We start from the raw sequence: 10,361 nt of genomic DNA, 5'->3' as shown, positions 1-10,361 counted from the left end.
GTGTGACTGTGTGTGTGTGTGTGTGTGTGTGTGACTCTGTGTGTGTGACTGTGTGTCTGTGTCTGTCTGTGTGTGTGTGTGTGCGTTACTTGTGTCTGTCTGTGTGTGTGTCTGTGTGCGTGACTGTGTGTCTGTGTCTGTCTGTGTGTGTGTGTGCGTTACTTGTGTCTGTCTGTGTGCGTGACTGTGTGTGTGTGACTGTGTGTCTGTGTGCGTGACTGTGTGTGTGTGAAAGGTTAAGAACATGGCTGCGTGCCAACGAGCCTCTACTCTGGAGGGCTGGAGGATCCAGTTCCCTCTGTAAGGAGTCACGTGACGTAGGTGCTCTGGTCTGACACACACATACACACGCACACATACACGCACACACACACCAGACAGACAGAAACAGGTGACATGTCATCCCAGGATTATAATGTGTTGTGTAACAGCTGGGGTATGGTTCATGTGATCTGAAAGTTTACGCTCCCTCACTCTGCTGTGAAAGTTTACACTCCATCACTCTGCTGTGAAGGTTTACGCTCCATCACTCTGCTCTGAAAGGTTACACATCCTCCCTCATTCTGCTCTGAAAGGTTACACACCCTCCCTCACTCTGCTCTGAAAGGTTACACACCCTCCCTCACTCTGCTCTGAAAGGTTACACACCCTCCCTCTCTCTGCTCTGAAAGGTTACACACCCTCCATCACTCTGCTCTGAAAGGTTACACACCCTCCATCACTCTGCTCTGAAAGGTTACACACCCTCCCTCACTTTGCTCTGAAAGGTTACACACCCTCCCTCACTCTGCTCTGAAAGGTTACACACCCTCCATCACTCTGCTCTGAAAGGTTACACACCCTCCCTCACTCTGATCTGAAAGGTTACACACCCTCCCTCACTCTGCTCTGCTCTGAAAGGTTACACACCCTCCCTCACTCTGCTCTGAAAGGTTACACACCCTCCCTCACTCTGCTCTGCTCTGAAAGGTTACACACCCTCCCTCACTCTGCTCTGCTCTGAAAGGTTACACACCCTCCCTCACTCTGCTCTGAAAGGTTACACACCCTCCCTCACTCTGCTCTGCTCTGAAAGGTTACACACCCTCCCTCACTCTGCTGTGAAAGGTTACACACCCTCCCTCACTCTGCTGTGAAAGGTTACACACCCTCCCTCACTCTGCTCTGAAATGTTACAAACCCTCCCTCACTCTGCTCTGAAAGGTTACACACCCTCCCTCACTCTGCTCTGCTCTGAAAGGTTACACACCCTCCCTCACTCTGCTCTGAAAGGTTACACACCCTCCCTCACTCTGCTCTGAAAGGTTACAAACCCTCCATCACTCTGCTCTGAAAGGTTACACACCCTCCATCACTCTGCTCTGAAAGGTTACACACCCTCCATCACTCTGCTCTGCTCTGAAAGGTTACACACCCTCCATCACTCTGCTCTGCTCTGAAAGGTTACACACCCTCCATCACTCTGCTCTGAAAGGTTACACACCTTCCATCACTCTGCTCTGCTCTGAAAGGTTACACACCCTTCATCACTCTGCTCTGAAAACCACTGATACAAAACCACAACAGATCCAATTGCTTTATATGTCTTTATGTTCGTTCATATGGACAAGCTGTGGACAGGTGATAGGTTTTGAAACAGTTGTGTGTTTCATGTTAACATTGTTACAGTACTTTAGGCCTGCCTAACTACAGTCATTTGTTTGTGTGCATAGATTCTCCTGAAAGCATGGGACAGGAAAACAAGCAAAACCTTTTAGGCAAACAATACAGTGTCTATCAAACGTTACAAACGCCTTGTATACTGTACCATGTCACAGAAAACATATAATGCATCACATTGCTACTGTTAAATGAAATTAGTGCAAATCGCATGGAGGTCATACAAGCCCTGCATTCACACCCTCTAATGTAAAGACTAAATATGTTTTATAGCATGTTTACATTGCTGCACAAGTCAATAATGATCTATTTAAATTAGAACACAGAGAGAGAGAGAGTCAGTAATTATCTAGTTAGATTAGAACACAGAGAGAGAGAGAGTCAGTAATTATCTATTTAGATTAGAACACACAGAGAGAGAGAGAGAGAGTCAGTAATTATCTATTTAGATTAGAACACAGAGAGAGTCAGTAATTATCTATTTAGATTAGAACACAGAGAGAGAGAGAGAGAGAGTCAGTAATTATCTATTTAGATTAGAACACAGAGAGAGTCAGTAATTATCTATTTAAATTAGAACCCAGAGAGAGAGTCAGTAATTATCTATTTAGATTAGAACCCAGAGTCAGTAATTATCTATTTAGATTGGAACCCAGAGAGAGTCAGTAATTATCTATTTAAATTAGAACCCAGAGAGAGAGTCAGTAATTATCTATTTAGATTAGAACCCAGAGTCAGTAATTATCTATTTAGATTGGAACCCAGAGAGAGTCAGTAATTATCTATTTAAATTAGAACCCAGAGAGAGAGAGTCAGTAATTATCTATTTAGATTAGAACCCAGAGAGAGTCAGTAATTATCTATTTAGATTAGAACCCAGAGAAAGAGTCAGTAATTATCTATTTAAATTAGAACCCAGAGAGAGAGTCAGTAATTATCTATTTAAATTAGAACCCAGAGAGAGAGTCAGTAATTATCTATTTAGATTAGAACCCAGAGAGAGTCAGTAATTATCTATTTAAATTAGAACCCAGAGAAAGAGTCAGTAATTATCTATTTAAATTAGAACCCAGAGAAAGAGTCAGTAATTATCTATTTAGATTAGAACCCAGAGTCAGTAATTATCTATTTAGATTGGAACCCAGAGAGAGAGTCAGTAATTATCTATTTAGATTAGAACCCAGAGAGAGTCAGTAATTATATATTTAGATTAGAACCCAGAGAGAGTCAGTAATTATATATTTAGATTAGAACCCAGAGAGAGTCAGTAATTATCTATTTAGATTAGAACCCAGAGAGAGTCAGTAATGATCTATTTAGATTAGAACCCAGAGAGAGAGTCAGTAATTATCTATTTAGATTAGAACCCAGAGAGAGTCAGTAATTATATATTTAGATTAGAACCCAGAGAGAGAGTCAGTAATGATCTATTTAGATTAGAACCCAGAGAGAGTCAGTAATGATATATTTAGATTAGAACCCAGAGAGACAGAAAACAGTCACGTAGCTTCTTAAAAAATGCCTTTTCTGCAGTAAAGGTGCATCCCCATTAAAGCTAATGTTTTAACCTGTTCTGCAGCAACAGCTTTTTAATGTCCCTTCACTATAGGTTTACCAAATCAACTCTTAATGAATGAACCAAGCTACTCCGCTGTAACTGTCACCTTCCCGGCTGAGATCCTCAGAGGGTGCCTCTTGCAGGTGTTGGAGAAGTAAGGGAACACTCTCTGGGTGAACTTGTGTTGGAACTTGTAGATGAGCGTGTTGTCTGAGGCGTCGGAGAAGATCACCCTGCCTCTGTCCCAGTCCAGCTGCACTCTGACCTCCTGGGGCCTTCTCTTCAGGACCAAGGGGGTGGCGGTGGCCGTGCGGGCGCGGTATTCACCTCCATAGTAGCAGATGGTCCACAGGCCCCTCTCTAGAATAGAATTCAATAGAATATAATGGAATAGAATAGAATGCAATAGAATAGAATGCAATAGAATAGAATGGAATAGAATAGAATGCAATATAATAGAATAGAATAGAATGCAATAGAATAGAATGCAATAGAATAGAATGGAATCGAATAGAATGCAATAGAATAGAATGGAATAGAATAGAATGCAATAGAATAGAATAGAATAGAATAGAATGCAATAGAATAGAATGGAATAGAATAGAATAGAATGCAATAGAATAGAATGCAATAGAATAGAATGGAATAGAATAGAATGCAATAGAATAGAATGGAATAGAATAGAATGCAATAGAATAGAATGGAATATAATGCAATAGAATAGAATGGAATAGAATAGATTATACATATATTGTATTTATTTAACCTTTATTTAACTAGGCAAGTCAGTTAAGAACAAATTCTTATTTACAATGGCGGCCTACTCCAGCCAAACCAATAGATACTTTATTGTCCATTTGAGAAAAGGTTTATTTTTGCACAACTTAACCGCCACACGTACACACATTCACAACGATTGGCACAGGGTCAGCCACAGAGCAGCGCCTCTGGACAGAGAGTTGTTGAAGTTATGTGCCTTGCTCAATGGCACAATGGCAAGAGACGGTACCTGGGCTCGGGGGGAACCACTCCTTCCTCGAGACCGTCTCCCATGCCACGCCCACGGCCCACTCGCTGTTCACGCCCACCTCCACGTCCCAGGTGTGTCGTCCGGAGTTGAAGCCCTCGGAACCCAGGACACACTCATAGTAACAGAACCTCTCTGGGTTGTCAGGGAGTCGCTCCTCCTCCTCTGTGTACCGCAGGCTGGTCAGATCATCAGACAGAGACAGGCAGACATCAGCCGTGTTGGGGTCAAGAGTCACAGGAGCTGGATGTGAGGGAAGGGAGGGATGGAGGGAGGGAGAGAGAGAGAGAGAGGGGAGGGAGAGAGAGAGAGAATGATTGATTGAGAGAGAGAGAGAATGATTGATTGAGACAGAGAGAGAGAGAGAGAGAGAGCGAGAGAATGATTGATTGAGACAGAGAGTACATTGAGTTATCATTCCTACGGTACTCAAAACACATTATCTGCACATGTATTGTGGTCTTATGGTCTCCCTCTACTCACTGTATGTAATGACGTCCTGCATCCTCTCCCAGACTCTGTAGTTGAGACAGCCCAGGTGTTTGGCCACATCCAGCAGAGCTCCTGTCACCTCCTCTGGCTCCTGTACTGTCACCTGAGTCCTGTAGGAGGAAGGTTCATGTGTCAACAGGTTTACAAAGGTAGCGGAGGTAGCCCATGCAGAGGTAGCCCATGCGAAATTTGGTTATAGGTGAGATTTGGTTGTAGCTGAGATTAGGTTCAAAATTAGATTTGGTTTTCGGTGAGATTAGGTTGTAGGTGAGATTAGGTTGTAGGTGAGATTAGGTTGTAGGTGAGATTAGGTTGTAGGTGAGATTAGGTTATAGGTGAGATTAGGTTATAGGTGAGATTAGGTTATATGTGCTAAATTAGGTTATAGGTGAGATGAGGTTATAGGTGAGATGAGGTTATATGTGAGATGAGGTTATAGGTGAGATTAGGATTAGATGAGATTAGGTTATATGTGCTAAATTAGGTTATAGGTGAGATTAGGTTGTAGCTGAGATTAGGTTCAAAATTAGATGAGGTCATAGGTGAGATGAAGTTATAGGTGAGATTTGGTTGTAGCTGAGATTAGGTTCAAAATTAGATTTGGTTTTCGGTGAGATTAGGTTGTAGGTGAGATTAGGTTATAGGTGAGATGAGGTTATAGGTGAGATGAGGTTATAGGTGAGATTAGGTTATAGATGAGATCAGGTTATAGGTGAGATTAGGTTATAGGTGAGATTAGGTTGTAGGTGAGATTAGGTTATAGGTGAGATTAGGTTATAGATGAGATTAGGTTATAGGTGAGATTAGGTTATAGATGAGATTAGGGTATAGGTGAGATTAGGTTATAAGTGCTGAGATTAGGTTATAGATGAGATTAGGGTATAGGTGAGATTAGGTTATAGATGAGATTAGGGTATAGGTGAGATTAGGTTATAGGTGCTGAGATTAGGTTATAGGTGCTGAGATTAGGTTAGAGGTGAGATTAGGTTAGAGGTGAGGTTAGAGGTGAGATTAGGTTAGAGGTGAGATTAGGTTATAGGTGCTGATATTAGGTTATAGGTGCTGAGATTAGGTTATAGGTGCTGAGATTAGGTTAGAGGTGAGATTAGGTTAGAGGTGAGATTAGGTTATAGGTGCTGAGATTACAAGATGCACAACTATGAAGGAAAAGAATAGAGCAACACACCCACCTCTCAGAGGTCCTCTTGAAGTTCTAATGGAAAATATGACGTCTTACTTGAAAGGCAAACGACAATATCCTTTTATTACAACCTCTTTTCATACCGTGATCTCGTTCTCTGACGAGTCCGTACCTTGAGGAAGGTTATGTCATCACTAGTGTCCATGGCCTCCACCGTCACCTCAATGGCCTCAGCTAGAGAGTTGATCTGGTCTGTTGTTCTGTCTATCCTGTCCCTCATCCCCTGGGTCTTCTCCTGCTCCTCTTCCTTCAGAGCAGAGATCACAGCAGCTTCCTCGTCTCGGAGGAACTGGTGCAGCTTCTCAAACTGCTGCTGCACCAGGCGCTCGGTCTGCTGTGCCTGGCTCTGCAGGGGTAAACGGGGATAGGGGACGACGGGATAAAGAAGGAATGAAAGGAGGAGATGTAGGAGATGGAGGGAATATCAGAATCCGAATGACCTCATCTCTATCAATACTTTAGCAGTTTATCAAGTGGGATTAGGAGCTCAGGAAATGATGTCAATGATAATGTATACCACTGGATCTACTGTCTGATATCAATGATAATGTACTTCGACTGGATCTACTGTCTGATATCAATGATAATGTACTTCGACTGGATCTACTGTCTGATATCAATGATAATGTACTTCGACTGGATCTACTGCCGGATATCAATGATAATGTACTTCGACTGGATCTACTGTCTTATTCATAGTATGATAATGTACTTCGACTGGATCTACTGTCTGATATCAATGATAATGTACTTCGACTGGATCTCCTGTCTGATATCAATGATAATGTACTTCGACTGGATCTCCTGTCTGATATCAATGATAATGTACTTCGAATGGATCTATTGTCTGATATCAATGATAATGTACTTCGACTGGATCTACTCTCTGATTTATAGTATGATAATGTACTTCGACTGGATCTACTGTCTGATATCAATGATAATGTACTTCGACTGGATCTACTGCCGGATATCAATGATAATGTACTTCGACTGGATCTACTGTCTGATATCAATGATAATGTACTTCGACTGGATCTATTGTCTGATAATGTACTTCGACTGGATCTACTGTCTGATATCAATGATAATGTACTTCGACTGGATCTACTGTCTGATTTATAGTATGATAATGTACTTCGACTGGATCTACTGTCTGATATCAATGATAATGTACTTCGACTGGATCTACTGCCGGATATCAATGATAATGTACTTCGACTGTATGATATTGATATTGTACTTTGACTGCATCTACTGTTTCAACATCAATCCCAGTTATTGTGCTGTTACCATTTCACAGTCCTGATGGGAGTATATTTGATCAATGGTACGACACAGAACTAGTCTCATTCAAACCCAGAAATGATCCATCGTTCTGTCTATCGGATGGATCTGACGCCTTTTGACTCCTCCTAACCTTGATGTGTTCAGCTGACCCTCCTAACCTTGATGTGTTCAGCCTGACCCCTCCTAACCTTGATGTGTTCAGCCTGACCCCTCCTAACCTTGATGTGTTCAGCCTGACCCCTCCTAACCTTGATGTGTTCAGCTGACCCCTCCTAACCTTGATGTGTTCAGCCTTTTGACCCCTCCTAACCTTGATGTGTTCAGCTGACTCCTCCTAACCTTGATGTGTTCAGCTGACCCCTCCTAACCTTGATGTGTTCAGCCTGACCCCTCCTAACCTTGATGTGTTCAGCTGACCCCTCCTAACCTTGATGTGTTCAGCTGACCCTCCTAACCTTGATGTGTTCAGCTGACCCCTCCTAACCTTGATGTGTTCAGCTGACCCCTCCTAACCTTGATGTGTTCAGCCTGACCCCTCCTAACCTTGATGTGTTCAGCCTGACCCCTCCTAACCTTGATGTGTTCAGCTGACTCCTCACAGGTCTGCTTCACAGTGTTCAGAGCCTCCAGCTTCTCTTGTAGAGGTCTCAGGGCAGACGTCAGCTCCCTCTGGGGTCAGAGGTCAGTGGTTAGAGAGAGGTCAGGGGTGAGTCAACATACACATATGTGTGACAGTGATCAACCAAAGATTGTCTCCATCACACTCGGTTAGGGTTTCTAACAACCAAGTCAGATCAGTTGTACTGTAGGGGAGAGTGGGGTAAGTTGAGCCAAAGGGGTAAGTTGAGCAAACCTTGTTTCTAGGAAATCATACACAAAATATATAATTTTAAAAAATATTTAGAAAGAGGTCATAATTTCATGGCTTCTGTGAAGGAATAAACCACTTGGAAAAGGTGATAAGAAAGAGGTCCAAAAAAACGTGGTTTTAATGATGTTTGTATCTAAACCAAAGTAGATACTTTTAAGATTGTTTTATACATCAGTTGGGGTCTCTATCAGCTTCAATATGAGGTCTTAAACCTGGCATGAAAGTGCCTCCTTGTAGCTGTGTGGACTAATACAGTCAAAATATTTTCCTTTGGGTTAAGTTGAGCCAATGGCCATTGGTTAAGTTGAGCCAATGGTTGAGCCAATGTCCATGGGGTAAGTTGAGCCAATGGCCATTGGTTAAGTTGAGCCAATGGCCATTGGGTAAGTTGAGCCAATGTCCATTGGGTAAGTTGAGCCACTGGTTGAGCCAATGACAATTTGAGCAAATTGAAGTGTTTTCTTCCCAGGCAAAATCCAAGGCATTATCTCTGGCATTATCTCTGGGATATGAGGTAACAACAGGGCCTGGCCCGTGTTAAAAGTGTTTTAAAAAGTACAAAGTGTTTCTTAGGTGTTAAGCCTGAGTTCAAAGATGTTTAAAATGTTTGGTTTTTTTAAGTGATTGTGATTTGGGAAATAAAAATTGACATGTTTTTTAACAAGGTAGTGGTAAAATTTAATTCAGTTCAGAAATTTGTAGGCGGCTTATCTTACCCTATTGGACAAGCTATATTTTGAAAACTGTAATGTTTACATGAATTCTGATTATATTCATGGAGCCGTGTTGGTTGGGAGTGTTGGAATGGTGTGCGGCTGGACTGTGTTTCCCCCGAGGAGCAGTTGTAGTTATGTCACAATTGGCCACTGAACTATTGCAGCTCTGCGTTTTCGTCTCTGAGTATCTGTGTAGGTAGTCAGTCACAACATTCTCACCTTGCAGTCGTGCACAGCCTCCTCCGTGGGACAACACTCGTGGTCGTCGTGCTCCTCGCTCTGACACGCCACACACACCATCTCCTTGTCCTCCACACAATACAACGTCAGCCTCTCCCCATGCAGAGGACACAGCTCCCTGTCTCCATCCTCTACCCCTCCATCCCTGGCACGCCGCGGCTGCCCTTGGAACAGGGAGTCCAGCAGTCTCTTCAGGACGCAGTCCAGCAGGTCTCTGCCATAGCAGATGGTACAGCCCCCTTGGCCCAGCTCGCCCTCACACAGCCCCAGGCAGGCCTCACACAGGCTGTGGCCACACGGCAGGACCAGGGGCCCTGCTCCCTGACAGCCCGGGCACACAGCCTCTTCCCTGGGGAGAGAGGGCTCATCACCCCTTTGCTGCTCAGACGCCATGGAAACAGATTGATCTCTCCTTGATCACTGGATCTTTGATAGGTGCCTCTTGCTACAGTATTATGGTCTGTTGCTCTGCTACTCTCTGCAGCCGCTTGCTTAATGTTTCATGCGTAGCAGTGATTACACAATCACTGGTGCTGTTTGGCCACAACAGGAAACCCCCCTGGTGGCTATTTATAGTCAGGTGTTACTGTTTTTAGACAGACGGACGGACAGCTCTCAATGGCTCGTCTCAGAAACACGACCCTTAAACAGAAGTTTCAAAATGTTTCAACTCCGTGTTCATCCTTTTCCAGCACCACCCCAACATCAACATCTGGGTAAACGATGTGTATTCTATGTGTTCTAGTAAACCTGATAGAGAAAGATTAATTCGGGAAGTTTTCAGACTTTTTACCACGTTTAGTTATGTTACAGTTTAATTCCCAAATGGATTAAATAACTAAATGTCTTTGTAAAATCTACCCCCATAATGACAAAGTGAAAACAGGTTTTATAGAAATGTATTAAAAGTATAAAAGTACCTTTTATTTATATAAGCATTCAGACCCATTCAGACCCTGTCTATATAAGGTCCCACAGTTGACAGTGCATGTCAGAGCAAAAACCAAGCCTTGAGGTCGAAGGAAATGTCCGTAGAGCTCCGAGACAGGATTGTGTCGAGGAACAGATCTGGGGAAGGGAACCAAAACATTTATGCAGCAATGAAGGTCCCCAAGAACACAGTGGTCTCCATTATTCTCAAATGGAAGAAGTTTGGAACCACCAAGACTCTTCATAGAGCTGGCCGCCCAGCCAAACTGAGCAATGGGGGGGAGAAGGGCCTTGGTCAGGGAGGTGACCAAGAACTCGATGGTCACTCTGACAAAGCTCCAGACTTCCTCTGTGGAGATGGGAGAACCTACCAGAAG

At 43.2% G+C, this 10,361-nt stretch overlaps 1 protein-coding gene across 1 annotated transcript; it reads right to left on the bottom strand.

Annotated features, from left to right (window-relative positions):
* Positions 1–1,572: 1,572 nt before the first annotated feature.
* Positions 1,573–9,696, bottom strand: LOC110531835 (zinc-binding protein A33). Its single transcript, XM_090228800.1, has 7 exons — positions 9,034–9,696; positions 7,801–7,896; positions 6,050–6,283; positions 5,927–5,949; positions 4,728–4,846; positions 4,227–4,487; positions 1,573–3,577 (listed from the first exon to the last, which is right to left on the bottom strand). Exons 1-7 carry the CDS (start codon positions 9,445–9,447, stop codon positions 3,303–3,305), a joined length of 1,422 nt encoding a protein of 473 aa, XP_090084926.1. The 5' UTR covers positions 9,448–9,696; the 3' UTR covers positions 1,573–3,302.
* Between the last annotated feature and the right edge of the window lie 665 nt (positions 9,697–10,361).

Source organism: Oncorhynchus mykiss, unplaced genomic scaffold (genome assembly GCF_057628025.1).
Source record: "Oncorhynchus mykiss isolate SJ-2025 unplaced genomic scaffold, ASM5762802v1 scaffold101, whole genome shotgun sequence".
In the NCBI taxonomy this organism is placed as follows: Eukaryota; Metazoa; Chordata; class Actinopteri; order Salmoniformes; family Salmonidae; genus Oncorhynchus; species Oncorhynchus mykiss.
The sequence above is the reverse complement of the archived record's forward strand: the minus strand, read 5'-3'. Positions and strand labels throughout refer to the sequence as shown.

Bases quoted from the DNA above. Each gene is read 5' to 3' on its own strand.
- LOC110531835 (XM_090228800.1), bottom strand. From the start codon at position 9,447: ATGGCGTCTGAGCAGCAAAGGGGTGATGAGCCCTCTCTCCCCAGGGAA. The intron at 6,284-7,800 runs GTTAGGAGGGGT...TTACCCCTGCAG, and splicing joins AGTCAGCTGAACACATCAAG to AGCCAGGCACAGCAGACCGA. The intron at 4,847-5,926 runs GTGGGTGTGTTG...TTCCTCCTACAG, and splicing joins TTCAAGAGGACCTCTGAGAG to GACTCAGGTGACAGTACAGG.